General features: G+C 43.6%; 2 protein-coding genes across 2 annotated transcripts; both read left to right on the top strand.

The window, feature by feature from the left end:
• The first annotated feature begins 741 nt into the window (after positions 1 to 741).
• On the top strand, positions 742 to 8,653 carry timp2b (TIMP metallopeptidase inhibitor 2b). Its single transcript, XM_076753469.1, has 5 exons — positions 742 to 1,207; positions 6,104 to 6,204; positions 6,297 to 6,402; positions 6,910 to 7,034; positions 7,162 to 8,653. The coding sequence occupies exons 1-5, from the start codon at positions 1,078 to 1,080 to the stop codon at positions 7,357 to 7,359; spliced, it is 660 nt and encodes a 219-aa protein (XP_076609584.1). The 5' UTR covers positions 742 to 1,077; the 3' UTR covers positions 7,360 to 8,653.
• Positions 8,654 to 9,677: 1,024 nt separating this feature from the next.
• On the top strand, positions 9,678 to 26,048 carry usp36 (ubiquitin specific peptidase 36). The gene is made up of 20 exons (XM_076752622.1): positions 9,678 to 9,782; positions 13,416 to 13,681; positions 13,803 to 14,024; positions 15,500 to 15,610; positions 17,327 to 17,429; positions 17,525 to 17,592; positions 18,104 to 18,174; positions 18,270 to 18,352; positions 18,483 to 18,594; positions 18,683 to 18,823; positions 19,091 to 19,191; positions 19,285 to 19,423; positions 19,512 to 19,874; positions 20,568 to 20,792; positions 21,220 to 21,344; positions 21,431 to 22,123; positions 22,405 to 22,625; positions 22,895 to 23,083; positions 23,177 to 23,292; positions 23,411 to 26,048. The coding sequence occupies exons 2-20, from the start codon at positions 13,429 to 13,431 to the stop codon at positions 23,540 to 23,542; spliced, it is 3,468 nt and encodes a 1,155-aa protein (XP_076608737.1). The 5' UTR covers positions 9,678 to 9,782; positions 13,416 to 13,428; the 3' UTR covers positions 23,543 to 26,048.
• The last annotated feature ends 1,196 nt before the right edge of the window (positions 26,049 to 27,244 follow it).

The following is a 27,244-nucleotide window of genomic DNA, read 5'->3' as shown; positions in this document are numbered from 1 at the left end:
AAACCACTACTTGCCTAACCCTAGCCCTTACCTAACCTTCCCCTAACATTAACCTTAACCCCAGTCTTCATCCTAAAATTTAATGATTTACTTTATGGGTCCTGCATTTTGTCCCCATGTGGAGGGCGAGTCCCCACAATGTAAGGAATACATTCACCTACCCACCCACACACACACACACACACACACACACACACACACAGACTAAATTCATGAACAGATTGCCATTAATTTCACTGATCCATGCTCCCACGGGGATTCATTACGGGAATAATACAGTGATTTTCCTTTAATTTGTAGGAATGTCAAAACCACAATACCCAGATTTACTCATCAAGATAGAAAGATAAGGAAATACCTCCAACTCAATGAATAACGCCCCCATTTTTTAGCTAATTTCATGCCAGGGGAGTAGGCTTTGATTATATCAGAATAAATAAATCAAATCAAGTTAGTGTCCTGTTATTTTTGGCTGAGATTGAGATTTTGGGGGAAAGTCAAAGGTTAAATGTGAAGGTAAAAGTTGAGGTCGTGATTAAAGGGGGAAAAAAAACATGCATATGTGTGTGTGTGTGTGTGTGTGTGTGTGTGTGTGTGTGTGTGTGTGTGTGTGTGGCTGAGGGTGACTTCACACATGTGTCACCCCAATGTTTAGCACGATCATCCACCTCTCCACGCAACAGCATTGTGACAGAAGGTGACGGGGGCCGGCGGGTGGATGTGAAAACCCTGGGAGCCCCTGACCTCGGCTCCTCGCTGCTGCTGCTGCTGCGCTCACTGGCTGAGACCACAGCAGGGGAGGAGTCTGCTGCCAGCCTGCGGTAATAAAAACTGCTCCTGACGGTAGTGGAAAACAGATTTTGGAGGAGCCCGAGCGCAGTCTTCTACAGGAATGAACTCCCTCTCATGCCTTGTGCATCTCCTGCTTTGACAAGTGGACCGTCTGTTGCATCGGAGGACGTTTTCGGTCGATTTCCTCTCTGCTCGCTGAAGGACTGCACCACCGCGCAACTCCCTTTCAGAGTTTAGTGTTTCTCCCCACCGCCTCTTTTAAGTTACACAGCATAGTTTTCTAAGATGTCTTGGACGGCGAACAGTTGTTTTGTCACTCTGGCCATCCTGTTTCTTTGGCGAGTAGAAGAAATAGCAGAAGCCTGCAGCTGCTCCCCAGCGCATCCTCAGCAGGCGTTTTGCAGCTCAGACGTCGGTAAGTTGCCTCACTGAGTGAAATGAATGAGTTAAAAAAAAAAAAAAAAAGAAGCAGCATTTAGTCACTGTTTTGTTTGAATATGTGCTGTCGAGGATCTGGGAGTGTGAATGCTGAGAGGGAAAACTCACCCAGCTCTTATGTTTACAATTACAGGGGGAGGAGGATGGAATTTTCTGTCTCTCAATCTTTCTTTCCACCTCCCTCCTCTGTCGTTTTTTCCCCTTTCTCTCCAATCATCTGTTGATGATTGTTCAGCCTTGATAGTGACAGTAATGTACTTCATGTTCTTTATGGCATTTTTATCGCATTTGGTCAATATTGGGAGGTTAGTGCTACTTTCTGATCTGCAGCAGATCCTTCAGCAATCAGGGATCCAGTCTGATGAGTGTTGTTGCCACATCATTGCCTGTTATCCTTTGTTTCAGAGGAAGACAGCATAGCCATGGTAATATTTCCCACTCATCCTGAGTGACTGTGGGGCAAGTAATGCAGAGGATCCTGCAAAACAAATCGTTCCTGCCATCCTCAGCTCAGGCGTTGAGAGGTTCACGGTGCACTTTCTTAATGACTACCAAATAGCAATTTCATTTAGTCCTTCTCAAAGGCCAATGCGGATAGTTTTACCTGTTACAAAACACTGCCTGTTGCTGCCGCCGACACAGGCTTGAGCTAAGGAGAGTCTCAACAGTGACCAGCTTGTGCAGCTATTTAAATTGGGGTTTGCTAAGGGCCTTTTTTCTTGGTTTTTTGAGCTGGCTGAGTGTGTGGTATGTGTACAGAAGCTGACTTATTCAAAGGTTTCTCTTTACCATTGGATTCCACGACTGGAGGGTGAAGAAACCACATCATCCTGCCGGAGAGTTTACTGTAAAGGGCAGTTTAATATATATATAAATGCAGCCATGGAGGTAATGTAAGACACCACATAGCAAAAGCCACTAACTGTTCAATAGAAATCTCTCTTATTCTGACATGATTTCTAATGCTTGGCACGCAGTTTGCTCATCATCGTTGACATTTTCAGTGTCATTTTGTACATTTTCCTTGCTCCACAGCACGAAGAGGAGCCTTTAAAATCAGCTGTAGACGCAGGCTCTCAGTCATTTGGCCGGACAGAAGGCACAGAGCTCCATCCTTTGCATTGATTTGAAGCTTAAACTGAGGTGCAGATGGTCACCTGAACTCCCTGTCTGATTCATTTCGGCTCAGTGGGGTCAGGTCCTAATATGACTTTAACCCCCCAGCTTGCTCCTGCTTCAGCACCATGGATAGACCCTCCTACTGACATAAAACCACCATTTTGTTATTAGAAATCTTCAGAGCCAAACTGTTCCTTCGAGTAACAGTATATCAAGAAGAATATTGGCTCTCTTTTGAATGTCAGAGAAAAAGCCTGTTAATTTGTGATGTTATTGGCGTGGAGAGTCAAGGGCTGCTTATTAGAAAATGAATGGGTGGTGTGAAGTGATGAGATCTGCTCCAGCTCCCTCTTCTTTCAGTTGACTTGAATTATTTTAGTTTCCATTCTCTCCTCTGAACTGTCGGTGATTGATTGTCACAGTAAATCAGAGTTACTTGGATTAAAAGCAGTTTCAGTCAGTAGATCATCGTTTGTATGGTATTCCCATGCTGTTACAGTAAGACATTGCCTGAGGAACCCCTACTAAGACTCATACAGTTTACTGAAGTGAAAGTATTACTTAAGTGGCACAGGCACAGAGTCAGTTAGAGTGTCTGGAGCCTACGGAAAATTACTCAAGAGCAACAGTAGCTTGTTCGGTAACTGTTCAGTGTCGTCAGTGAAAATCTTTAAAATGAGGAAGAAGGGTCAGAGTGCGCAGTCAGACGTGTGAGGTCACTGGGTCACTGGGCCCCTTTGAGGCGTCAGATTTGAGGATGATGCATTGTGCTTCATGGAGCATTTTCTTTGTGGGAGGCTAAGACTTTCTAAAATCCTAATGAAAAGTGAGAAACAGGTAAAAGTCGATCACAGCAGACTGCAGTTTGAGCTGGTTACTTTCCGCCTCTGCCTCTAATTGACCTCAGTATTATACTAGAGCCTGGCTCACTTCTCCTCCTCTTCCAGTGAGCAAAAACAAAGTACAGCTGGAGTTGTAAACATGTAGCTCAGTTTATTTCATCAAAACAGAGGGAGCAGGAACACACACACACACACACACACACACACACACACACACACACACACACACACAAAAATCTTTCCTCATAAATTGAAATCCATCCCTTGGGCCTTTAGCCGAGGCAGAGGAATGCCGGGCGGTCATATGCTGCTCTCATTATGTATTTGCAGCTGATTTCACAATTCTCTGTGATTATAGAGTGTACCTGTGCCATCCTGAAGGAAAGCTTCCGGTATAAACACAGCCTGGAGCTGCAAGCTGTGTAAACAGACATTAAAACCAGGTTGCTGCCCAAAACTCCAGCATCACCGGTGCTAATGCATCGATCTGTCAGTTCATTTAATGTGCCCACTGAAGCTGAAAATGCTTTGATTTGATCATTTTATGCAGAGCAGCTCACCTTTAGAGCGCTGCAAGTAAACATCTGTGCATCAGCATCATCCCATGTGACCCACAAATAGAAAAAATACAGATAAAACGTTAAAACGTGGTGGCGGAAAGACAAGCTATTAGCACATTTCTGCACTGGTGGGATGACCGCAGAGGTTTCAGACACTGTGGAATTTCATTTTTAAAAGCTAACGAAGGGATAATGGTGGATTAGATCCATGTATCCTCAGAGAGGATGAGCTTTGAGGAGTCGCTTTGAATTTGCAGTTAAGTTTTTCTCCTTCAAAGTCAGACCACTTTGTGGCTTCTTGGAGAGGAAAATGGATGTACAGGCCCTGCAATTACATGACATGCATTTGCTTTCTTCTGCTTTTCTCTTTGTTTTTTTTTTAAAAGCACTCCCACAGCCACAACACTGCTTACAAAATAATGTGTTTATTGTTTGAGTAACTAGAAAATGAGATGGTTCCCTTAATACCAAGTATTCTGAGACTTATGATTTTTAAAGGGCTTGGTCAGCCTGTTCCAGTAAACATCATCATATCCTGTGCCAATACAGTGTGTATCAGCACCGAAAATTAAGTCATATTTCTAGATGACTTTAATTAGAGAACAAGCCTTCATTATTATTAGCGCTTCAGTGGAACTGGCGAAATAAGAGCTTGTTCTGGATAAGTGAAATAATACACTTTGTCTGTTTTTTACTTGTTGAATGCAGTTCAAAAAGCTAACCCACACTCAGATTATATATCGTTCACACAAGCCCTCATATTTCAGTGTTTTTTTTACATGCTGTGCATATTTTCACCTGCCCTACTTTACACTGGAAGAAGCAGAAGTCGTCTGTGTGTGATTCTGCACACTCAGGCGAAGGGGATTACCACTAATCCACTTTGTAGCCAGAGAACTTTGAGAGTTTCTCTGTGCTGCCTGCTCTGTGTGCGTCACACTGTTTGAAGCGAGTTTGCCTTTTGTCGACCAAAATCGTGTAGTTTGTCATTCTAAGCCGTGACTTTAGCCTGTGCAGCTTGTTTGTCAGCATATCCGCCACTTCACAGCGGCTGTGCAGCAAAGCGCACAGCTTGCGCAGCTCAGTATTTTCCTGGCTGCAGACTCAATCCTCCCTCTGTTGTGCTCTCCACCTCCTCTCAGCTTGTGTGTTTGTAGTACTGTTTTGAAGGCCTGGACACTGTTAGGCTAATGCTACCTCTGTAGTCTGCTCCTGTCCGGTCTCTCCAATGTTCCCCCTGCTCAACACTCCATCCCTCTCTCCATCTGCGCACACGCTCTCCTTTTTTCCCCTGTTTTTTTTTTTTTAAAGGTCGACTCTTCAGACCCTTAAAAGGAGATCTTCCCTAAGCCTTTATTGTCATCAATTTAGAGCACACGCAGCTTCGTACCTTCGTCGTATAAAAAGCAAATTAGAAAAGCTTGATCTTATTTGGTAAGGCAGCTAGCGGTGGTGTGAGGAAGTCAGTAGCTGCCACCTTGAGAAAGCAAGAACTGAACCAGGACTTCAGAGAGAACATCTGGTTAACATTAGCGCTGTCGCTAGTCTCCGTCCACTTAAAAACTTGAATTTGAATGTGATTTTGTAAACCCTTTTTTTTTTTCAGTGTAGTAGTCATGTGAATGTGCTGTAATGAGACTCGTAATCCACAGGTATTCAACCACAGCCGGCATGTGATCAATGCAACGCTGTGCTTCAACATTTGGATTCACACGACAGCAGCAGTGTTTGTGAAACCCATGAGTCATATTTTTTGAATACTCAGTATTTGAGCTCAAAGGCTCATCCGTATGGCTCTGATAATATTTTTCCACTTGAACTGTTAGATTTCTTCCCCCCCCCCTCGTCCGAACCTCTCTGAATCTGGAAGCTGCAGACTTCAGAGTGAGAGAGAGAGAGAGAGAGAGAGAGAGAGAGAGAGAGAGAGAAAGTGGGGAGGGGGGCTGATTTGCATGTCAGCACCTCTATCCAGACAGAGAGGCAAGCCGGCAGAGAGGCCTTGAGGGCGAGCGGCGCATTCTAGTTCAGCTTTTCAAAGATTTGCTGACTAGCTTCCTCCTGTGTCGGCCCAGGAGCCCGCGGAGCAGGCAGCACACATTCCTCCCTCTGATTGCAGCTGATGAAACACTCATGTGCCTCAGCCTTCCCAGCACCTGGCACATGCAAACTCCTCAGATCCAAGCCACAGTAATGCGTTGAGGCCAACTGCAGCTTGCCAAACCTATGTAGGGCTTAGATCAGATACAGACGGACCCAGATCCAGCTCAGTTTGTGCATGACAATAGTGTTTTCGCTTTGTCTTTCAAATGTGGCGAATGTAAACGTGGGGTTGTTTTTGTTGCTTCATTCCAGTTATCAGGGCGAAGTTAGTTGGAGAGCATGAGGTTGACGTTGGCAATGACATCTATGGAAACCCCATCAAACGGATCAAGTATGACATCAAACAAATCAAGGTACGTGGGACAACGCTATCATTTTCAAGTTGGGGTTATAAACTAAGTTCCAATATGAATCTGAATGTTCTTCTCTCTGTTTGAACTGCCAGATGTTCAAAGGTCCCAGCCAGGATATTGATGCCATCTACACCGCTCCCTCCTCTGCAGTGTGTGGAGTGACTCTGGAGACTAATGGCAAGGAGTATCTCGTCACAGGTATAACTTTCACCACAGTACACGTCACAAATATAACAAATATTGTTCCTTGGTCTATCTTCATATGAGTTTTTCTGTCATCTCACAGCCTACTTGCCAGAATAACATGCTGGCATTGTATTTTTCTGCAAACCACGCATGTGTTAAATCTGTATTTGTATCATATCAGGTATCAAAGTAGCATAGATCAGATTGCCACTACATGTACATAAGCTGAGTCCTGTTTGAGCCGTCTATGTGGCGACAAAACTGGGTGTTTTTTACTAGACGTTGAGGCATTTTCCAGCTGTCTTTGGGGCAACTAAATTGGTTATTTTAAGCCAAACATGATCTTTTTTGTGCCTAAACCTAACGAAACCTTAACTGCAGCATTGTCATAACAAAAAAGAAGCATAAAGTTTGAGTGTAAAGAACATTTGTTTTGCAGAAATGTAAAATGCACACATTTATTCTAGCACTTGGGTTGCATCTCGCTACCTCTGACTTGCTGCTCTCCTTCCACTACAGGCAAACTGGAGGCTGACGGGACGATGCATGTCACACTGTGTGACTTCATTGAGCCCTGGGAGGCCACAAGTGCCACCCAGAAGAAGAGCCTGACTCAGCGCTATGAAATGGGCTGTGATTGCAAGGTAAAGCTGAAGGATTTTCAATCGTTTAAAGCGGAGTTACCACAATCTAAAATAGTCCTGAATGATGCACTGCTTGTTGTAAGTTTAATCTCTGATCTTGGTCTGTTTTTTTTTTTCTGGTCCTCAGATCACTCGCTGCACCTCCATCCCCTGCATGATCAGCAGCCCGGCAGAGTGCCTGTGGACGGACTGGGTGATCGAGAAGACGGTCAGCGGACAACAGGCCAAACACTTTGCTTGTATCAAGAGGAGTGATGACTCTTGTGCCTGGTACAGAGGAACAGCACCGCCCAAAAGGGATTTCCTGGACATCGAAGACCCTTAACTCCACCACTGGCCAATCGTCCAAGGATGTCTGCGGTTGAAATGTACTAAGATATAGATACCAAAAAACACAAAAAGTCAAATTCTTATTTTGTTTTTGTTTGTTTTTTTTTTTTCTTAAGAGAGCCACAACTTGTGCTCTGTGGTGAGGTTGAAAAAAAGTGATATTGTCTTTATTTGCAGGACTCATTATGTTTTTTGTTTTAATCAACAGTCTTATGAATTCAGCACTTTCAGATACTTCTCCCCTTAAATCCAAAGCACTTCCTCATAAACCACTTCTTCCTCAGCTAAAATAAAGGGATAATCATCACAATCCAGTATTACTGTTCATAGCATTTTTTTGTTCTCATGCTATTACTTTCCTTTTTTTTAGGTATTTTTTAAAGTGAACTTTAAGTCTATAATGCAACACATACATACCTATAACTCAAAGTGTAATAATTCTGTGAATCTGTGTGCTCATGAGTAACATTAGCTGGCAATGGGCGCTGTGATTTGTGACAGCAGAGCTATCACAAGGAGCGAGCGCCACCTCTTGCCTGTCCTGCTTCGGATTCTTTTTTCGTGCACAGCATGCAAAACTTTTCCCCTCCGTTTGTTTTAAAGATGAGGAAAACCTGTTTGTTTTAAGTAAGCACAATCAGTGTTTTTTGCTAATTGTTTTCTTTAAATAATCCTGAATAGACAAGAATGCACTTTGAACACAGTTGTCACAGCAGTCATATTGTCTCTAATGAAACATGGCTGAAAAAGAGGATTGAATCCTCCATTTTGTATTTTTTATATTGCAGCTCTCCTCTTTGTAATGCTTTAGTGTGAGAGCATATTTTATTTAAGGAAGTTATATGATTCATCATATTCTATTGAGGAAAAATGGCCACATTTTGATACTTTTTGTGACAAATGACACATTGGTATTGTATAAAAATAAGACTAAATATTTTAACAGTATTAGCAAAATACACACATTTTATGCGCATTAAAGGTCAACTCGTAGGCCTAATTGTTAACTGTCTGACCGCTGCACCTTTTAGGGCAGCGGTTTAAAGAACATACTGTAACCAATCATCCATTTACTTGCAGAGCCTTTGATATGACCAGAAAAGTGTTGAGCAAATGTCATGTGACTTTAATAATTAATATGAGAGTGTGTAAAGATTCTTCATTTGAAACTGTAGTCAAGTATGATGTCTTGTGCTGGTTTCACATGAGACGTTTGAGATGATTTTTGCATGCATGTCCAGCTGAAACAATACTGTACATTTGACTATTATATTAAATGCCAAACCGTGTTTTGATGCTTTGCGCTGGTTATTTTCACATCAATGTGCACACACTGACGAGACTCCCATTCAGTCCCAAAGGACTACAACTGATCAAAGAATCAGAGTGGCTTTGTCTGCTGCTTGTGTGCATAAAATATACAGATCTTGACTGGAGCAGAAAAATTGTATTTGCATTAGTCCAAACAGGCACACATGGGTGCAGGGAAAAGAAGCATACAGCAAGTCATACTGCAGGGAACAGAAACAAACAGCATAATAAACCCATAAAACTATCATGTATAATTATGGGTTTCTTAAATCCGTATTTACGAGATTTATTAGAGCAAAGGGCAGTCGTTACAGTATCAATGGCTGCTTTGCGACACTATAACAGCGATCTGCTGCCGCCTAGTGGACATAACAGCATGCGACACTCACAGACATTCCTTCACGAGTTTATCCGTGTGCACAAATGTGCTATTATTAACACGATATCCTCAGTATTTCTACATGAAATATTGTAGCGCCAGTTACAGGACACAACAGCAAGATATTGCATTGGTTTAATGTGCTCCAGGATGAAACGCAAGCTCAATCTTCTGTAAGAGCAGTGAATATTCTGCGCTGTACTCGTCCTTAGTTCGCCCCAACAGCATTAAGTCTGCACGGGAGGGTTAACCTAATATGGATGAATTCTGAAATGTTTAGTAAAATCAGCAGTAAAAGGATATTTACACGACGGAAACGATTCAATTCTTCAAGGGTTTTTTTATCTGAGCAAAAGGCAGCTTTATTTCGTCACAATGCTGCGAGCTTAACAAAAACTGCAGACTACAACAGAGGGATTTTTCGGCGCTTTCGGTGGTTACATTGAAATTTGCTGGAGATGTATCGTGCCGATTGCATCAATGGTAAACAGCGGTGGCTGGAAGTCACGTGTGGTTCTCTCTCGACAACGCAACGTCATTTTGAGCGATGATTGGCTGAACCTTTCAGCTACGGCATGACCTGTACTCTGATTGGCTTTTGATCCCCGTCAGTCATTCTTGTTGCCGCCCTCTGATAATGCAGCATGGGCGAAAATACCAGACCGAAGAGCTACAGCTGAGGAAGCGTACCCCCCTACCGTCAACGATTTTGGACGACTGAACGAAAGGTGAGTGAATAAACGCCTTTTTGACCTACGTAATAAATGCTAGCATGCATTTCTAAAGTGATGTTGTTAGACAAACAGCCAGGATGTGTAGGTTAGGGAATGTTAGCCACCTGGACGCTCAGATGCTAACCCACATTGCAGCATTGAGGGAGGCTGGAGGCTCTCGCCACGTTAAGTTAGCTCGCTGGCTAATTTGCTGCTGCTACTGTCAAGCTTAAAAAGACAGAAAACGATACAGAGGACGGCAGGAAAATACCTACAACAAATTATCAATGGGTGGAGATGTATATGGAAGTAATGACGTCGGGTTGCCTCCAAACATGACACCGTCCAGGTCGTTATTAACGATAGCTGTGGTTGATGTTAGCAACCTAGCATTTAAGCCATGATGACTGGCCCTAAGAGTTGACTCCAACTGGTGTACAGAGGCTATCCGGCTGGTGGACTTAATAACGATAATTACGAACCATGAGAGGTGAAAGTCCGTGAAGTCAAACTGTATCTAATCAAGTAATAATGATGGAGGGATTTTAGAAGTGACAGCAATGGCCGTGCTGCCTTCAGGTGCTCCCGATAAAGTCATGTTGGCACTCTCAGTCCACGAGTGGATCATTGTGATTGGAGGTGCTTATTATATAAGTAAAGCACGAATAGCATTTGCTTTTTGGTTGCTGTCTTTGTCATTGCTCCAACAGCATTATCTGTGCCAGCAACATAATTACGTTGATTAAATAATGTGCCGAACGATAGTTAAAAATGTATAGATTAACCGTAATGCTATCTGGGCATCTGGGTGGATCTAAAAAATCTCGGCATGGTCACGCACATGGTTCACTTTTTTGACTCCTGTTTCATAATTAGAGTATTTTGAGAAGCTCTTGAAGTCACCACACATCCTGCAGCTAATATCAGTGTTGGGCTTGTAGTTAACATTATATCCATTATTGATTAACTTCCTGATTATTTTCTCATATACCTGATCAATCCTTTTGTCTATAATACATCAGAAAATAGTGAAAAGTGCCCCCGATATCAAGTCGCATGGCAGAAAACTGTGACATCCAAAACACAAGAGTTGGCTGCAACACCGCATGACATTTACATGATAACTTCTGGTTAGAGCTTCTTCTTTTTCTGCTTTGTACCAAAAACACCATTCTGGTAGACTTTTCAGGTAGCCTTCATTTTCGTATTTTTGCATGGGTTTGAAATGAATGGGGAAAGGAATAAATAAAAATACATACAAATACAAAATATTCTGTAAATTGCATCAAGGTGTGCAGTGGTGCTGTTCAAACTAAATGCAACTTTTGCAGTCAGACATAATGAAATAAACTCTATAAAATCTCTCTAAAATTAACCTTTTGTAAGTATTTTGCCTGTCTCATGTAAAGTCACTTTATCCCTCTTTAGCCTGTTTTTAATGAATGTACTGGTCTTAATATTATGTGCCGGTGCACCTTTACACTTGCTACAATTTGAAGAAAATATCAACAGCTCCTATGCTTCCAACTCCTGATGAATATAAGTGTGTCAGTGTGAGGATTACCTCCAAAGTATGAGGCATGCAGATTAGTTTCTTTTTTTTATAACCAGCGTAAGTCATTAGAAGACATATAAGTGAGACTTGGTTTTATGTTCATTACTTGAAATGGTTTAACTAGAGAATATGGATATACCTCTGTTTTTTTTGTTTGTTTTGTTGGACATAAGGCTGTTTGACATCCTCATTGATAGTGGTATGGATAAACAGATGGTGGGTGTCAAGCCGCCTGAAGGATTTAAAGTTACAGTGCAGCATTTAAGAAAAAGGTTTAAACCATCCACATCTGAAGATGACGTCCTTTGTGATTTGCGATGCTTGATTCGGCTCTCAGATCTCACATCAGGAGCCTTCTAGCCTTCTTAACATCTAATGGCATCTCACACTACCTGATGTACTTTTATACTTAATGTAAGATGGAACTGGCAAATCTCCTCAATCAACCAATCACACGATAAGACCTTATTCTGTGTCTATGCATGGGAATCAGTTCTTTGTTGCCACAGCTTATATGCATGCACAGTAGAACCCGACAGACATATTGGTTGGCCCGTCACAGATAAATTGGAGATATGTCAGTATCTGTGTATATGATGTCCAGTGCAGATAGAATATCAGTATTGGCCGATGTCTGATGCACAGATATCACTACTGGTGAATAACTTGTATCACCTTAGAGCATCAAACAGATCAGAACTGTCCCTTTAATGACAAGGTTTCAGCTAACTGCTCATTGTCAGTGTAGCTGCCAAGATGGCAAACATAAACATTAGAAAGTTTCTGTGTGCTAATTAAATTACCAGTCATCGTGACAGCAGTCTGATCAAACACCTGTGTTGTGGTCAGTGTATCAACACTGCTGCTCGGTCTTGCAGTTGCATCACTGCGGTTCGCCGTCTCCCTGTGGGCTGTGTCATTCTTAGTTGTATCAGTATCAGCCGCACGTGAAGGTCAGCGTGCCCTTGTGCATACAATGCATGTTCAGCCCTCCTTCCCTCCTCGTGACGTCACTGACCGCTCTGATGAGCATGACTCTCCATGCCTTCGGTGTTGTTAGTGTGGCACTCTGCATCATCTATGTGATGTAATGCTTTCACTTTTTAAAGGGTTTGTTGTGCACTTTCGGGCAGCCTCGGCCACATCCGAGAGGAATTGGAGACTGAATGATTGGTTTACGCACCCCTCAGTCAGCATTGAGCACATTTTGCCTGCCTGCTGCCTTTTGTAGAAAATAACACGTCAGAAAGTCATCCACTCGGCTGACTCTGGCAGACGGCTGTTGTGGAAATGTGCATACACTGTTATCTACACCGAAATGGTCCTTTCAGTGCACTCAGCTGCACTGTATTTAAAGGGACAGCAGACTGCCAGTGCTAATGTTTGATTTTTTTTTTTTCCAAGCAACATTTGTTATCTTTTAGTGGATTTTTTTTTTCATCTCTCATATGACCGATAGTCCAGATGGTAACATTTGATGATATACAGCTTTACAGCAGAAACATGCCATCTTCCTCCAGAAGATAACAATAAAAAACATTGATTCAAGCAAAGCAAATTATAAGAATTTGACCTGGCAGCTGTTTACACCCTGCTTTAAATCCTCCTCCTCTGCTATCTCAAACACTCTCCCCCCACCCTATGTTACCAATGTCTAATGTCTTGCCTGACTGTGGGGACAGCTGCCAAGACCCAGCTGGCTCGTCAGATGCACTCAGTCCTTATAGCTCTTGTGGAGCCCCGTCAGGATACACTGTATGTCCTGGAGAGATACCCACTGAAGCACAAGTGGACAGGGGCTTTATTAAACACTTAGGTGATTATCTGAGAGATAAATGTCCGCATTTGTTTGAGCACCTAAGGGTTTACTTTTGTTTCCTTTACAGCTCAGAAAGCCTTTAACACTACAATGGTCACAGGTTCAAATCCCAGCACACTGACTATGAAACAAAACTGACATCAGTGTTATCAACCTAATAAGATGACATGTGGGGAAATGAGGATTGTTTGGTTTGTAGAGCTTCATGTGGGCCCAGTGAAGTGACCATGTGAACAATTTATGACACTGTCACTCAATCCGACTTTCTCTGCAGTGATGTTCCAACAATGCCGATAGTGGATAAACTCAAGGAGGCATTAAAACCTGGTCGAAAGGAGACGGGTGATGAGGGCGACCTCAACAAACTGTTGGCCTCTTCTGCCAAGAAGGTCCTTCTGCAGAAGATAGAGTTTGAGCCTGCCAGCAAGGGGTTCTCCTATCAGCTGGACAGCCTGAAGAACAAGTATGTGATCCTCAATCCCAGGAATGAGGGCGCTACGGGCCAGAAGGCCACTGAGCCTCCCCAAATAAAGAGGCAAGGTAAGGTCTCAACTTGAGCGCATAGTTTGACATTTTCCTGTATTTTCCTTGCCAGCCATACAAGCTACTTTCTATGTCCTGTGTAATACTGTTCTGAAACTTCACTGCGCTCCTCCTTCAGTCTCAGAAAACGTGGTTGGGGGCCAGAGCGATGGGATCCCCGCCCCGCAGAAGATGCTCTTTCCAGGGAACAAGCTAACCCTTAAATGGGAGCGTGTGTACAGGGTGGGAGCCGGCCTCCACAACCTAGGAAACACCTGCTTCCTCAACTCCACAGTGCAGTGTCTCACCTACACCCCACCACTTGCCAACTACTTACTCTCAAAGGAGCACAGCCGTGCCTGTGAGTACTTGAATCGAGCTCTTAAATGCTGCCAGACTCACAGCATGTACATTCTCATTCACTTGTATTTTTCCTATCACACACCCACATAGTTTTAACGTATACAAATGATTCAAACCCCGCTAGCCACTGTTACCCTATGTGCAGACACATGTGGCTGGATGTCACTGTGGAACGCAAGCTCTGGCAGCTGACGAAGAAAAACAAAAACAGCTGCTTTGGTTGGCCAATTTGTTCACAGGAAGTTTTACTCAGGCCCTGAAGCAGTTGACCCTTTGTTAAACCCCTCCTCCAAACAGCAACTGTCCAATCATAGCTTAGTAACTGTAACTAGGCACCAGTGTTTCTCTACATGATGTGCATGGGCTCAAAGAAGTGTGATGCATAGCAGACTTGAGAAATCCAAATGTTAGCATGTCTTGCTAACTAGCTTGCTACCTACAGTAGTAAAGCATTATGTCCAAAGGCAATGAGCATGTTATTGGCTCGGCATTATTTTGTGGGGTTACAGGTTGCATTAGAAAAACACCTGTTTAGGACTGACACATCCACTGTTTGTTGATATGTCTGTGAGCCAAGATGCATTAGATATCATTACATTTGCCAAACTCACGGCTCGTTCCTCATATCCTCAAGCCGTATCTGTAAAAGCGACATACACAAGCATCCAAACAAGTCAAGAGATGTTAGAAAAAATAACATTTTAAGTAGCCTATATTTGATTATTGTTTTAGTTTTTAATAACATGTTATTGGGTGAACTACCTCTGCACTGAAATACACAAACAGTGTTGCTCACTTACGATAAATGGATTAACATCTGAGGAGGATGCTGATGTTAAGCTTCAGACTTGTAGCTTTAGCCTTTAAGCATGACATTGTGTGTGCAGACATCAAGTACATATTTAAGATTAAGGTTTTGAAATGTGTCACATGGAAACCTCAGCTGACTCGAGAAGTTTAAGCATTAGCTGACATTAGGTAGCTACACTTCCTAGAGAGTCATTTTAGCTGGCTGAATCCATGGTCATCAGCCAGGAGTGAGAGGCCTGGAGCAGATCAGTTTGAACGGATTTCTCACCCAGATTTTAAGTCTCTGGCATCCATTTGTTTTCTTCTGCAACACGGTTCACCAGAGTTTTCAGTAAATGAGAAGCTCTTGCAGCGGGCACTGCTCAGGATATGCTTCAGGTAATGGAAAGAGAAGCAGTAAATCAGGGAGAAAAGCAAAGTAAGCTGCTGATCACATAGTCCTTCAAACTGATGTGTCACGATTTTTGTAAATACCACCAGCCTAACCCTGAGTTTGCTTTTTAATCCATTGTGTCTTAACTGGTATGAAGGAGCCACATCTGTGTCACACTTAATTTTTGCAATATATTTATTAAGGACAGAAATGTTTTTCTGAGTTTGAATACAGTCACAATAATCTGTGGGCGGCTCTGATGCTATTTGTTGTCGCTGTCTGTATTTCAGGTCACCAGTCAGGCTTTTGTATGATCTGTGTAATGCAGAACCACATCATCCAAGCCTTTGCCAACACGGGCAATGCCATCAAGCCTGTCTCCTTCATCAGAGACCTGAAAAGTAAGACCACCAGCCTCCTTTGACATTGCGCAATTGTGCCTGAGCAGTCTGTTCCTGCTAGTCTTCAGTCAGTATATATTCTGTCAGGAGTCACAGACACCTTTTTTTGAGGGGGGGTGAATACTGCCAGAGGCACGATGACGCAACAGTGGCCACGGCGTCCCGTGTGACAGCAGCCACTAACTGCAGTCCAAAAGTGGAGCGGAGAGGCTGCAGGCTGTGAATGAACACCATGTAGAGAGTAGAGATGAGGTGTGAGTTGCACCTTGACATGGTGAGGCACTGTGCTGTAGTCTCACAGGAGCCCTCCCTCCACCCCAGTCCCCTCCCTACCTGCCTGCCTCTTCCTTATGTGCTGCTGCAATCATGTCTCCACCTCCTGCGCCTCTTTTTCAGTCCCCCACCCCCCTTCCCCAATGCCCTCTCTGTCTCCTTGTGACTGCAGGCTGAGAGGAGCAGCCTTAGCACAAAAACGTACAGTCCACCATTTTTCCCTTTTTTCAACCCGGACTTAGAGATGCACTGTGTGTGTTTTATGGTTTCCTTTACATCCATTTAGCTGGTGGCCACCCCCGCAGTTAGAAATGCGCCTCCACAGCTATGACAACGTGAATGCATATAGAGAAAATTCAACATCTGTGCCTCTTGTGCAAAAATAAAACAAAACAAAAACAAATACGGTGCAGTGTCATCACACTAAAATTGAAAAAGCTCAGTGCAGCTCGCCTCAGGATCTCACAGACGGGGTGTCGCAAACGAAATAAAACCACAACCACCCGATCGTACGCCCACAGATTTCATACCTTCAAGATGTTTTCTCCCTCATCCGTGAGAAGTGCCCCGAACAGGTCATTAGACCAATGGTGTCTTATTCCTTTTCCCGACTCAGGGGTGACTCACGCTATGCTGGGAACGTGGCGGTGACCACATTATAATTGTGCCAGCTCACACTTTCCCTTTCTCCATTAGGAAATAACAGTGGAGGTAAATGGTTTCAGGGCTACATTATCTCTAATGTAGACTTTGAGATGAGACGTCAGTCGACTGAGTTCTCAAAGTGACTGTAAGCTTTTTATTAGGTTGCCGTTGAACTGCATGTCTGAGATTCATGAGGTACTAACCTTAGTTGTAAGTACCCATGAAAGTGTACTCTTTAACTTTTACAACATATTACATAAGCGATCTTCACTTATTCTGACTTTATAATATGTACATGTCATGCGCATAATTGCCTGGCGGAAACATCTTATAAACTGCTACTCTATAATACCATGACTGCTTTTTAGATCAAGGATAACCTGACTAGTTTCTGAAGAACACGCACTTGTTTGTTTCGCATTAAAGTCTGACAGGAAGTTGTCGGGGTATGAATTAGAGCTCTTGTCCTTTATTGAGCCTCGTTGGTGTTTAGCGAAATATATTTTAGAAAAGGATTGCTAATAGGACCTCCTCTTTGTCAGCATGTCCGTGGCTCATCTGTGACATAATGCAGATATAAAAATTTCACATTTATGCAATTAACATTTGATCCTGTGCAGTGAATAACACACATCGCCTCACCTTTTTTTTATTATGTCTAAAGCGGCCTCCATTACTTGCCCTCCGAGTGGTGTGGGGAAAATAATAATCGTAATAATAATTGTCACGAGGCACTTAATTTTCAGGGTGGAAGCACTGAATTAGCACACAGCTAACGTGCACTTTTATCTCCCACAGAAATTGCCAGACATTTTCGCTTTGGAAGCCAGGAGGACGCCCATGAATTTTTGCGGTACACCATCGATGCCATGCAGAAAGCCTGTCTCAATGGCTACCCCAAGTACGGCTTTTATTCTAGTTTCTTGAAAAGCAGAATATGTTTTTTTTACATGAGTGTTATTTTAATCTTTTTCTTTGTTTCCCTCATGTCTGCAGGCTCGACAGGCAGACCCAGGCCACAACGCTGGTTCACCAGATCTTTGGAGGTTACCTCAGGTCAAGAGGTATTGGCATTGTTTTGTTTGTTTTGAATTTCCACGTTTGCTGCTTTTGGTTTTGCCAGACCAGATATATGACTAAAAGAGCTTGATGCAGGTAGATACTCTTCATGCTGCATTCACGTGTGCAGACTCTGTGTAGCTTATCATTTACATCCTCTGCTCTGATTGGGCAGCTGTTTTTTGATGCCTGAGATTAAATTCAGCGTGTCATCAATCATATGTGTATTTGTAAGATGCAGCAATTTCAGATGAGGTAGCAACTTGTAATTTGTGGCAGTTTGGTCCAATAAGCGACGGGACTCAAATCTGTAAAAAACATTGGGAAGAGTGCTGAATGTAAAGGTCTTTTGTGTGATCTGCGAGTCAGAGGCAGTCGTTTGAGGTGAGTCGTCTGTTTACAGGAAGCGGGACAGAGGCTTGTGTGAAATATTCCAGTAATCGCTGATCACCCCGTCACATGCACGCCGTGCTTTTCTCAGAAAGGCTCAGATTTGTTTTCAATCTTGTCTTCCAGTGAAATGCTCTATTTGTAAAAGTGTGTCGGACACGTATGACCCTTACCTGGACATTGCCGTGGAGATACGGGTACGTCACACAAGATCTCGACATGACTTTTATTTATGTGGAAATATTCTACAAGTGTGTAATATTTTCTTTTTATCTTTCTTTCTGTCTTTCAGCAAGCAGCAAACATCGTGCGAGCCCTGGAACTGTTTGTTAAGCCAGACGTACTAAGTGGAGAGAATGCGTACATGTGTGCCAAGTGAGTGCTGTTCATCTCGTCCATGAGCGTCTACATTTTTAAAGTGAATCTGCAGGGCGTTCACTTCCATTAATCACCGTAAAGATCCTTTTTGGGTAACGGTCTCTATCCTTTTTTTTTTTTTCTTCAGGTGCAAAAAGAAAGTGCCAGCGACCAAGCGCTTCACGGTGCATCGAACATCTAACGTACTGACCCTTTCACTGAAGAGGTTTGCCAACTTCAGCGGAGGAAAAATAACAAAGGTTAACAAAGGATTCTCACACTGGCGGCTGTTGCAAAGTGCCGTCTCATTTCTCCGTCATCTCATGCCTCTGCCGTGTGCTTTTTCAGGATGTTGGTTACCCAGAATTCCTGAACATCCGACCCTACATGTCTCAGAGCTCAGGCGATCCGGTTATGTACGGCCTCTATGCTGTTCTGGTGCACTCTGGCTACAGTTGTCACGCTGGCCACTACTACTGCTATGTCAAGGTAAGATGAGCCCCCTCCCCTCAAAAAGACAATGTAAGGATAAACAGCCTGAGATGAGACACCTTGTTTCTGACAATGTCAAGAAAGTCAAATAAAAACAAAGAAATTAGGAAAAAGGCTTTTGTGCTATACGTACGTACCCTTACATACGTCAGGTTAAATTCATGCGTTTCACAGCCACTTGCTGTATAAGGTTAGAGTTGTAGTGGGCGTCTTGTGGCCTCCTGCTTCATTTAAAAATGTCATCTCTGCCTTGTTTCCTCTTAGGCAAGCAACGGACAATGGTACCAAATGAATGATTCAATGGTGCACTCCAGTAACATCAAAGTGGTCTTGAACCAGCAGGCTTACGTCCTCTTCTACCTGAGGTAAGACACTGTGAGCCGCCGCAAGAGATCACACAAAGTGTTGTCTCTTTCTCCCTGAACATATTAAATGAAGCCTTTATGTGTGTATTAAAGGATCCCCGAAACCAAGAAGAATGCAGATGGGCAGACCACCAAGCAGGGGATGTTGCATCATGGGAAGAACAGTGTGTCGTCTGAACAGATAAAGAGGGCCAACCTGAACGGGCCTCTCTCCTCCCCGCAGGTCACGAAGGTATGGGACAAGACCGCAGCCACAGTCGGGCACGTGGACTTGACGTGGACTTAATTTTAAGTTCTAAATGCAATGATCCTCTTTTCAGAAACTTGAGCCTGCACAGCTGCGTAAGATCCAGTCCATGGATGGTGGTTTGGGCTTGCCCATTGCCAGGAACGGTGTGAGCTCTCAGCCACAGCCCAGACTCTCCAACTGGACGTCAACCTCCAACGGCCCGCCGAAGCTGCCAGGTGGACCCACGGTTATCGAGGAACCTTTCAAGAAGCTGAAGAAGCCCTCTCCCCAGAGCCAGGCGCAGTCCCGCAGCAGCACTCCAACACCTTCCAACAATGGGGTCGGCAGGACGGAGGGAGATAAAAAGCAGGGTGGCGAGGGCAGAGGCATGGCAGCGTCTACCTCAATTAAGTCTTTGTCTGACTCTTCCTCTGCCGACACCACTGACTCAAAGGTAATATCTGCAATGAAAACACAAGTCATACTTCAAATGCATACAGGCTATTTAACGGCACAGGAAATAGGAAAACAATAATGTTAATGAAAAATTCATATTACAGTGGTGGCTGGTAGAACGTTTTCTAGTTATTGAATGAATTTCAGCTAAAATCTCAATTTAAGGAATCCCACCCACACAGGGGAATTCAGTGTAATATAAAACATGTAATAGAAAATATTCATTTGAGATGTCCCTATAGATGTTGTTTTGTTTGGGGAAACCTGTAGGGAAGTAAAGATCAGGATAAATAAACATAATCAGGAATAATGGTAAATCCTTGAGATTCAGACACCTGAATAGACATGAGCATTGGAGTGAAGTGCTCTGAGGTGTAGAGATAGTAAACAAACTTCTGCTTCAAAGCTCTCTCCTCTTACTCAAAGGCACAACCTGGTGGCGGAAGCCGTGCAACACATCCACAAACATCAATACACACGAAATACTGAATAACTCTGGATCCTGATAAAACATGTCAGATCAGTTGGTCTTGGAATATAAGCAGAACCTGCATTGAAGTGAACTTGAAACTAACCTGTTCAGTGTACTCTTTTCTGCTCGCCTGTGTATTGCTTCCCACTCTTTCATTGACATTGTGGACATGTCCAAATATGCGCTGAAGCCTAACCACTGCCTTTGTTTTTCGGCCAGGACTCTGCCGGCCCTAAAAGTGCGCCAGCAGGAGAGACTCCCTCCACCCCGCGGAAAGGCTCCAACGGCCTGGCGTCCCCAGCCAAGAGCGTGGAGCGCTCTCAGAGCACAGAGGAGCAGAAGACGGCGAAAATTAAACCCCCGGCCCTCAACAACATCTCATCTGAAGCCACCAGCACCATGTCACCTCCACCTGCCAAGAAACTGGCCCTGTCAGCCAAGAAGGTGAACTTCATTCCCATCCACAGCAGCAGCACCTCCTCCTGTCTTACTGAAAGCTCATGATACTTTGGTTTCCTGTTGCCTCACTCCACACTGCTATCCCAAATTTGACCATTGATTTCAATAAGTAGTTTAATTAAGGCAAGTGAGCTCTCCTTTTCCAGTCTATTTTCTGCTATCTGTAATGTGTTATTTCTCCAGCGTGCCTGTCTAATCAACCACACGGTAGCACTTGTTTAGAGTTGGTCTTCTTTTCCTTTCGTTTGTCCTTTTTTTCTAACCATTTCTAATTCTTCTCTGCCATACCCTTTCCTCTTTGTTTCCCTCCCTCCATCTTTTCCTGCCATCCCTTTTAACCTTCCTTATTTTTGTCACATTCATGGCTATTTTCTTTAGACCACCAAGTTTTTATTTATGTCGATAACTGCAGGCTCGCAGCCGGAGTCCGAGCAGCATTGATGCTCTGCCCCCTTTGCCACGCCAGCTGCCCCGTGACCCCACGCATCCAAATCAACTTCACCCCTTCACCTTTGCCTCACCCACTCACAATCACAGGTATGGGCTCTGAACACATACCACATAGGGAATGCACTTGAAATAGAAGTGAGTAAATCCAGATGTTCTCTCTTGTTCTCTTCCAGAGCTGGTCCATTTCATTCACCTAAAGTCCAGTCATCGCAGCCTTTTGCCCACTCTAGTGGATCCTTCAAACAGCAGAGCCCTCAGAAACAGTCCCTTCTCTCCACACTGCAAAAACCAAACGCCAGCCTTTCTCTCAAAACCAACGGGATTCATAGTGCCGGCCCAAAGAGCCCCAAGTCTTCCAACAACCTCAGCTCCTTGGCCCAAGAACCAGACCTCAGCAGCCCCCCGGCTCAAAAAGTCAACCCCAAGAAGAAGAAGAAAAAGAAGCGGCAGCATTCTGAGGTGGAGGGCGACGCAGTGCCGGTCACGCCTCAATCTGCGGCGACGCCGACCGACCTCGTGGAATCGGCTACCGAACGGAAGCGCAAGAAGAAGAGGAAAAAGCGAAAGAGGGAGAACGAGGATGGCGAGAAAATGAAGGAGAGGGAGTGCGTCCCGTCTCATCTGGACACATCGAACCAGGACGAGGACTGGTGTCAGGGTGGCATGTGGAGTCTTACATCCCATCCAGATGTGGAACAGTCGAAGGAAACGCCTCCGTTAGCTGCCACAACCCCAGCGCAGTGTGAGTCCAGTCCGAAAGAACAGGGAAGGGACTCCCTGAAGATTAAGAAGAAGAAGAAGAAGAAAAAGATGCAGCTGGCTGAAGCTCTGCAGGGCGCAGCGTCAGCGTGCTCTGCATCAGAAACGTGGGTTGAAGTTAATCATTAATAATTAATTTTTTTTTTTAGTTCCCAATATTCTTATTTCTGTTCAAAATGTGCCGCCTGAAGTAAATTCTGAGCTCATTTTGAGAGAAAGAGGTACATACTGTACTGTCCCCATTTTTATCGTTTCTCAACATCAAGCATCTTTTTCTAAAACTATATAATTTGCTCAGCTAACTTGGCTTTCATTGCCAAATCCAATCATCTACCCCCTGTTTGCAGTAAGCACGAACCTTAACCTCGCTGAACTTTTTCCCCAACAGCACCTCTGAGACGAAGGCTGCAGGCGATCACAAAGACTCGGGAGAGTTGATAATGTTGAAAAAGAAACTGAAGAGGAAGAAGAAGAGGCTAAAAGAAGAGGTGAGACTGTGGGTGGAGAGCCGGCGACGCTCGGACGGCCAGAACGACGAGCCCGAAGCAGCGGAGCCCCCCGCCAAAAAGACCGCCACGGAGAACGGCAAAATAAGTAAACCAGGCACAGGTATGCGAGCTTGGCCGTGCGTCCCTGCTATGAAAACTGCAGTGAGAGATGTGCGATCCTGTTTCCATGCCAATGCAGCGCGTACAATACCACTCTGTGTTGATGAGTCATTTGCTGAAAATCACTGCATCGCTACAGCGTCTCAGCCTTTCCTTTAAGTGACCAGCCATTTCACAGTTATAATAACTGAGTGTGACTCATTACATTTTGAGAATGTCAGATTTAATGATGATTAAGTAGTTGTTTTTTTTTTCTTTCCCCAAATCCAGCCACAGTGGTCATGTGGGACAGCCAAGTGAAGGACGGCTACAAGCGCAGCCAGGCGCCGGCGGCCGATGGAGGCGCGTCAGGAGACACCCTGTCCCGGGCTGCCCCCATTGCCTGGGATGGGAAAAAGACAAGCGGGGTGGTAGAGGAGCTGCTCAGGAACGCCACCGACAAGGCCTACGGAGCCAACGGTGAGACGCCAAGCGCTCTTGGACAGCTGACATCTTCGAATGCCAATACTTTAATTTGATCATGTGTTTATAGCTTTTGCTTGTCTTGTCTAGTCCTCAGCTGGGATGGAGAGGCCTCCGCTGTTAGTAGAGACGCTATCGAAGACGTCCGCCATGCAAGGTGCGACACCGTGATCGACGAGTGGGACGAAGACTTTGACAGGGGAAAGGTGAAGACAACACAACAGGAAATGATAATGTCATGTCAAATGACAGTTTGCCTTCAGGTCTGCTGATCTCGAGGCCCCTTGTCGCTTCTTCATCTCTGTTTCTGTGTGATTTAAACAGGTGAAGAAAATGAAAAACTATAAGAGAGAGAGGTTGAGAAGTGGCAGCAACATCTTCCAGAAGATCCAGGACAGGCGGAACAAGTGGTCTGTAACACCCGGAGGGAAGAGGGTTTTTGGCGTCCGTCGCTGAGAGCCCAGATTGCCGTTGAGCTCATGCTGACTGGAAATAGCGAGAACAATACTGTATACCAAACTTCTGTACCTTCTCTCACTCTTTTGTTTTATCTCTCTGTTCTTTAAGTTTAAGACCCAAATTCATGAATTACATGAACTGAAAGCAGGAGACGCGACACTGACAGTCTGGCCGACAGCCCCCCTTCAGTCTCAGTTTTAAGGGAACACAAATCGTTATCGTCAGGCTTCAGTAACACTGGCCCCTCTGACTCCCTCATATCCCCTTTTAATCCAAATACCACAGTAAGTGGCTCAAGCCTTTCTATGCATGCAGCATTTAACAGAAACCCAAACACCTCCATTTCAAATCAGTGGCACCCTTTAAGTTTGGTTGTTCCTCCAACAATCAGGCTACTATGAAATGAAATCTATATTCGAGAAGAGGCGGCTAAAAATGAGAAAGTATATCTGCAACACTTTGGCTGTCTTGTGTTAAACTGTTCACAATCTCAGAGCTTGCTTTTGCAGACGTAAGGGCTCAGTGAGATGGACATTAAAAAAAGTGACCTTTTTTTTTTTTTTTAAATCTCTTAAAATTATTCTATACCAAATTATAAAGATCAAAACTTGTTTATTAATTAAAATGTATATTATTTTAGATTTCTGCATAGTTTTCTTATTTTATATCTTTATCCGCAGTGGTGTTACGTTGCTGCAGTGTCTGTGCCATGTGGCTTGTTTTTAAGGACCAAATTTTGCCTGCATATTGTTGGTGAAATGAAGGTTTAAAATTGCCACTTTTTTTTTTTTTTTGATATACATGTTTAAACTGGTTAAAAAACTTCCTGAGATGAATTTTGTTTTTAGTTCTGTTGTTTTGGTTTTCTACCCTTTTCTGGTTCAAGGTCCAGTGTGTAGGATTCAGTGGCCTCTTGTGGCGACGTTGCACATTGCAGCCATCTGAACACAGCTCGCCTCACTCTCCACTACGGCGGCTGCGTAGAAAACGAAAGGCGCTCTCCAGAGCCAGTGTTTGGTTTGTCCGCTCTGGGCTGCAGTAGAAACATGGCGGTGCCACATGTTGGACTCTGTAGATATAAAGTAACGAAAACACAATGATTCTTAATTTCAGAAGATCATACCCAAATTAAAACACATCTGTGAATATTATCTTTCTGCCAGTAGATCCCCCTGAATCCCACTCACTGGACCTTTAACAAAGTGGATTTATTTTACAGTTAATGTTGATGAATTTTACGCCACAAAAAGATGCTACGCCGATCCCCATGAACCGTTCAGCTGTTTGTGGAAGTGTTGACATCGACAAACGACACATTGGACACTGAGTTTCTGCACACCTGTGAGTTTACCTGGATGTTACTGTTTTCTGACAGCTCATAGTACAATGTGCATTTGCAGAGTAGACGCCGGGGGTCGTTGGAGGAACTCAGTCAGGAGCCGTTGTTTTCTACTGTGCAGCTATGGAACCATGTAGCTCATCTCATCAGTCCGGCGTTCAGAAGCTCTCAGTCTGGAGATTTGACCTTTCCATTCTCTGTAACAAACCTCGCCACAAACTGTTCATTACCAGTGTATTGAAATAAAAGGGTTACATTTTATACTTGAGGCACTGTGTTAGAATGGGACTGCCACATGCTAAGAATTTCTTTTCCCCTTGTATCTTATATCTCTATGCAATTTTCTGACAGTCATGCTGGTCACCTAGAAACTGGGCTAAGACTCAGGAACCCAGACATCCTGTTTCCCATCCTCGTCTCTGATCAGACGCCCCCTGTTTCATATCGGAGTCTCTCCCTGGACCACCATTTTGCATCCTGTACATCCTGTAGAAACTGTTTTATACAAAGTAATTCAGGTGTGGAAACCATGGGATCATCTTGCACCAATCCGGGCACAGATGCGTAGAGAAACTAGAGTTATAACAAAAATGCTTTGCCAGTGTAGAAGACTGTACAGTCCATCTTGTGCTACCCGTTTCCCTCCAACGCTGTAAAGATTTGCCCATGCATTTCTTTTCATTCTAGAGATGTTGCCTTGAATTGGCTTTAAAAAAAAAAAGTATAGGAATTAATGTTATAAATATATAATTTAAAGAAGAAAAGACACAGATCTTTAATGTACTACTAATACTCGGATCAGTTGGTGGATGTTAACTTGAGAATTAATCTGCACATGTGTTAGTTCATTTGTGTATAAGAGAGTTGTCTGTTTCCATGCAAGACCTTCCCTATGTCACTGTAGTGTGTACAGTACAAGAGAGGCAATGACGGTCTAATTTCCATACGATGTGTTTGTCGGCTGTGAAATCGACGTAGGGTGTGACTCTCAAACTGACACAGGGGAACGTTCACAAGTGTGAATGGACGGTTCACATGTTTGCATTGATGGTTATATATTTCGCACCACCTTTTCTGACCAGGGAAGAGACCTTTCATAATGAAAGTGGCTCTTACCACACTATAGTTAACTATAAAGGTGCAATAAAGTTGTGACTTTTGTGAGCTCGTTGTGTATTTTTCTGTCTTCTTCTGCTTTGACTGAATATCTTTAATATTTTACAACAATGCAGCATCAAAATTCAACAAGAATGATCGGCCAAAGCACATTTGTACAATGTTACTGTGATTTAGAGGGGGGTAAGTGCATTATTATTCTAATATATTAAGTTAGGGTTTGGCCAGTTGAGCTCTATCAAGCTAGTGCCACATCAGAGCAATAAAATGAATTGCAGAGTATGTTTTTCCCACCTTCAACTCAAATACATTGTTTTGTAATGTGCAGCATGTGCACTGGCGTCTCTGGATGCATATCAACAGACAGCCAGCATCAACACACACACACACACACACACACACACACACACACACACACACACACACACACACACAAACACACCCCTTTTAAATGGCTACTTGGGACGGACAAACAAGCTGAAAAGTGCCACCTTAAGAGTGAGCTAGCATATTTGGAGAGCCTGCCTTCAAGTTGAAACCCGGGAGGTGAGAACAATCAGCTAAAGCGCATGTATTTATTGTCACCATGATTTAAAGGCAATGCATTAATATTAAACATTTATTTATTGTTAGGCCAGTTGAGCTGTACCAAGCCTGTCCCATATTTAAACAATAAAAAGTGATTCACTGAGAGGCAGAAAACTCGCTGCATAGCCGCCTTTGGGTTGAAATGTTAAGGCTTCTTCTGACCACGCCCCTTTGTGTGATGTCATAAATTCCAATTGAAAGCTGAGAAACGCCTAATGTGACATCACTGATTAGCTGCAGGTGGAAGAGATACTAGATGTAGAATTCCCATCAGTGCATTAGCAAGATAAAAAGCAGATATTCGCTGCTGGGGTCGGTGGAGACCAAAGTCAGAGCTAAGAGAGAGCGAGTACCGAACTGAAATTAGTCCTAAACAAGGTGAACGTGAATGATTGAGTTGCTCCGTATAGAGTGCAGCAACAGCTTGTTCATAACTTGTTTCTGCTGCTCACAAGTGACCAGAAAAAAACAGACATCCAGGTTTAAAGAGTGATGCAGCAGCAATTTCTGCCCTTTTTTAATTTGTTTGAGTTTGAGGGTAAATTTATTTATTTATTTGATGAATATCTTAGGCTGATATTCTTAGTAAGACTTAAAGCTTGTGAAAAGTTTATTCTTTTAGAAAACGTTTTTCCCACCTTTATCATAAATGCATT

The sequence above is a fragment of the Chaetodon auriga genome, chromosome 16, assembly GCF_051107435.1.
Source record: "Chaetodon auriga isolate fChaAug3 chromosome 16, fChaAug3.hap1, whole genome shotgun sequence".
Classification (NCBI taxonomy): domain Eukaryota; kingdom Metazoa; phylum Chordata; class Actinopteri; order Chaetodontiformes; family Chaetodontidae; genus Chaetodon; species Chaetodon auriga.
The sequence above is the reverse complement of the archived record's forward strand: the minus strand, read 5'-3'. Positions and strand labels throughout refer to the sequence as shown.

Coding starts and splice junctions, on each gene's coding strand:
- timp2b (XM_076753469.1), top strand. CDS start 1,078: ATGTCTTGGACGGCGAACAGTTGTTTTGTCACTCTGGCCATCCTGTTT. Junction 1,208..6,103: donor GTTTTGCAGCTCAGACGTCG/GTAAGTTGCCTC, acceptor GCTTCATTCCAG/TTATCAGGGCGAAGTTAGTT. Junction 6,403..6,909: donor CAAGGAGTATCTCGTCACAG/GTATAACTTTCA, acceptor CTTCCACTACAG/GCAAACTGGAGGCTGACGGG.
- usp36 (XM_076752622.1), top strand. CDS start 13,429: ATGCCGATAGTGGATAAACTCAAGGAGGCATTAAAACCTGGTCGAAAG. Junction 13,682..13,802: donor TCCCCAAATAAAGAGGCAAG/GTAAGGTCTCAA, acceptor CTCCTCCTTCAG/TCTCAGAAAACGTGGTTGGG. Junction 22,626..22,894: donor AATAAGTAAACCAGGCACAG/GTATGCGAGCTT, acceptor CCCCAAATCCAG/CCACAGTGGTCATGTGGGAC.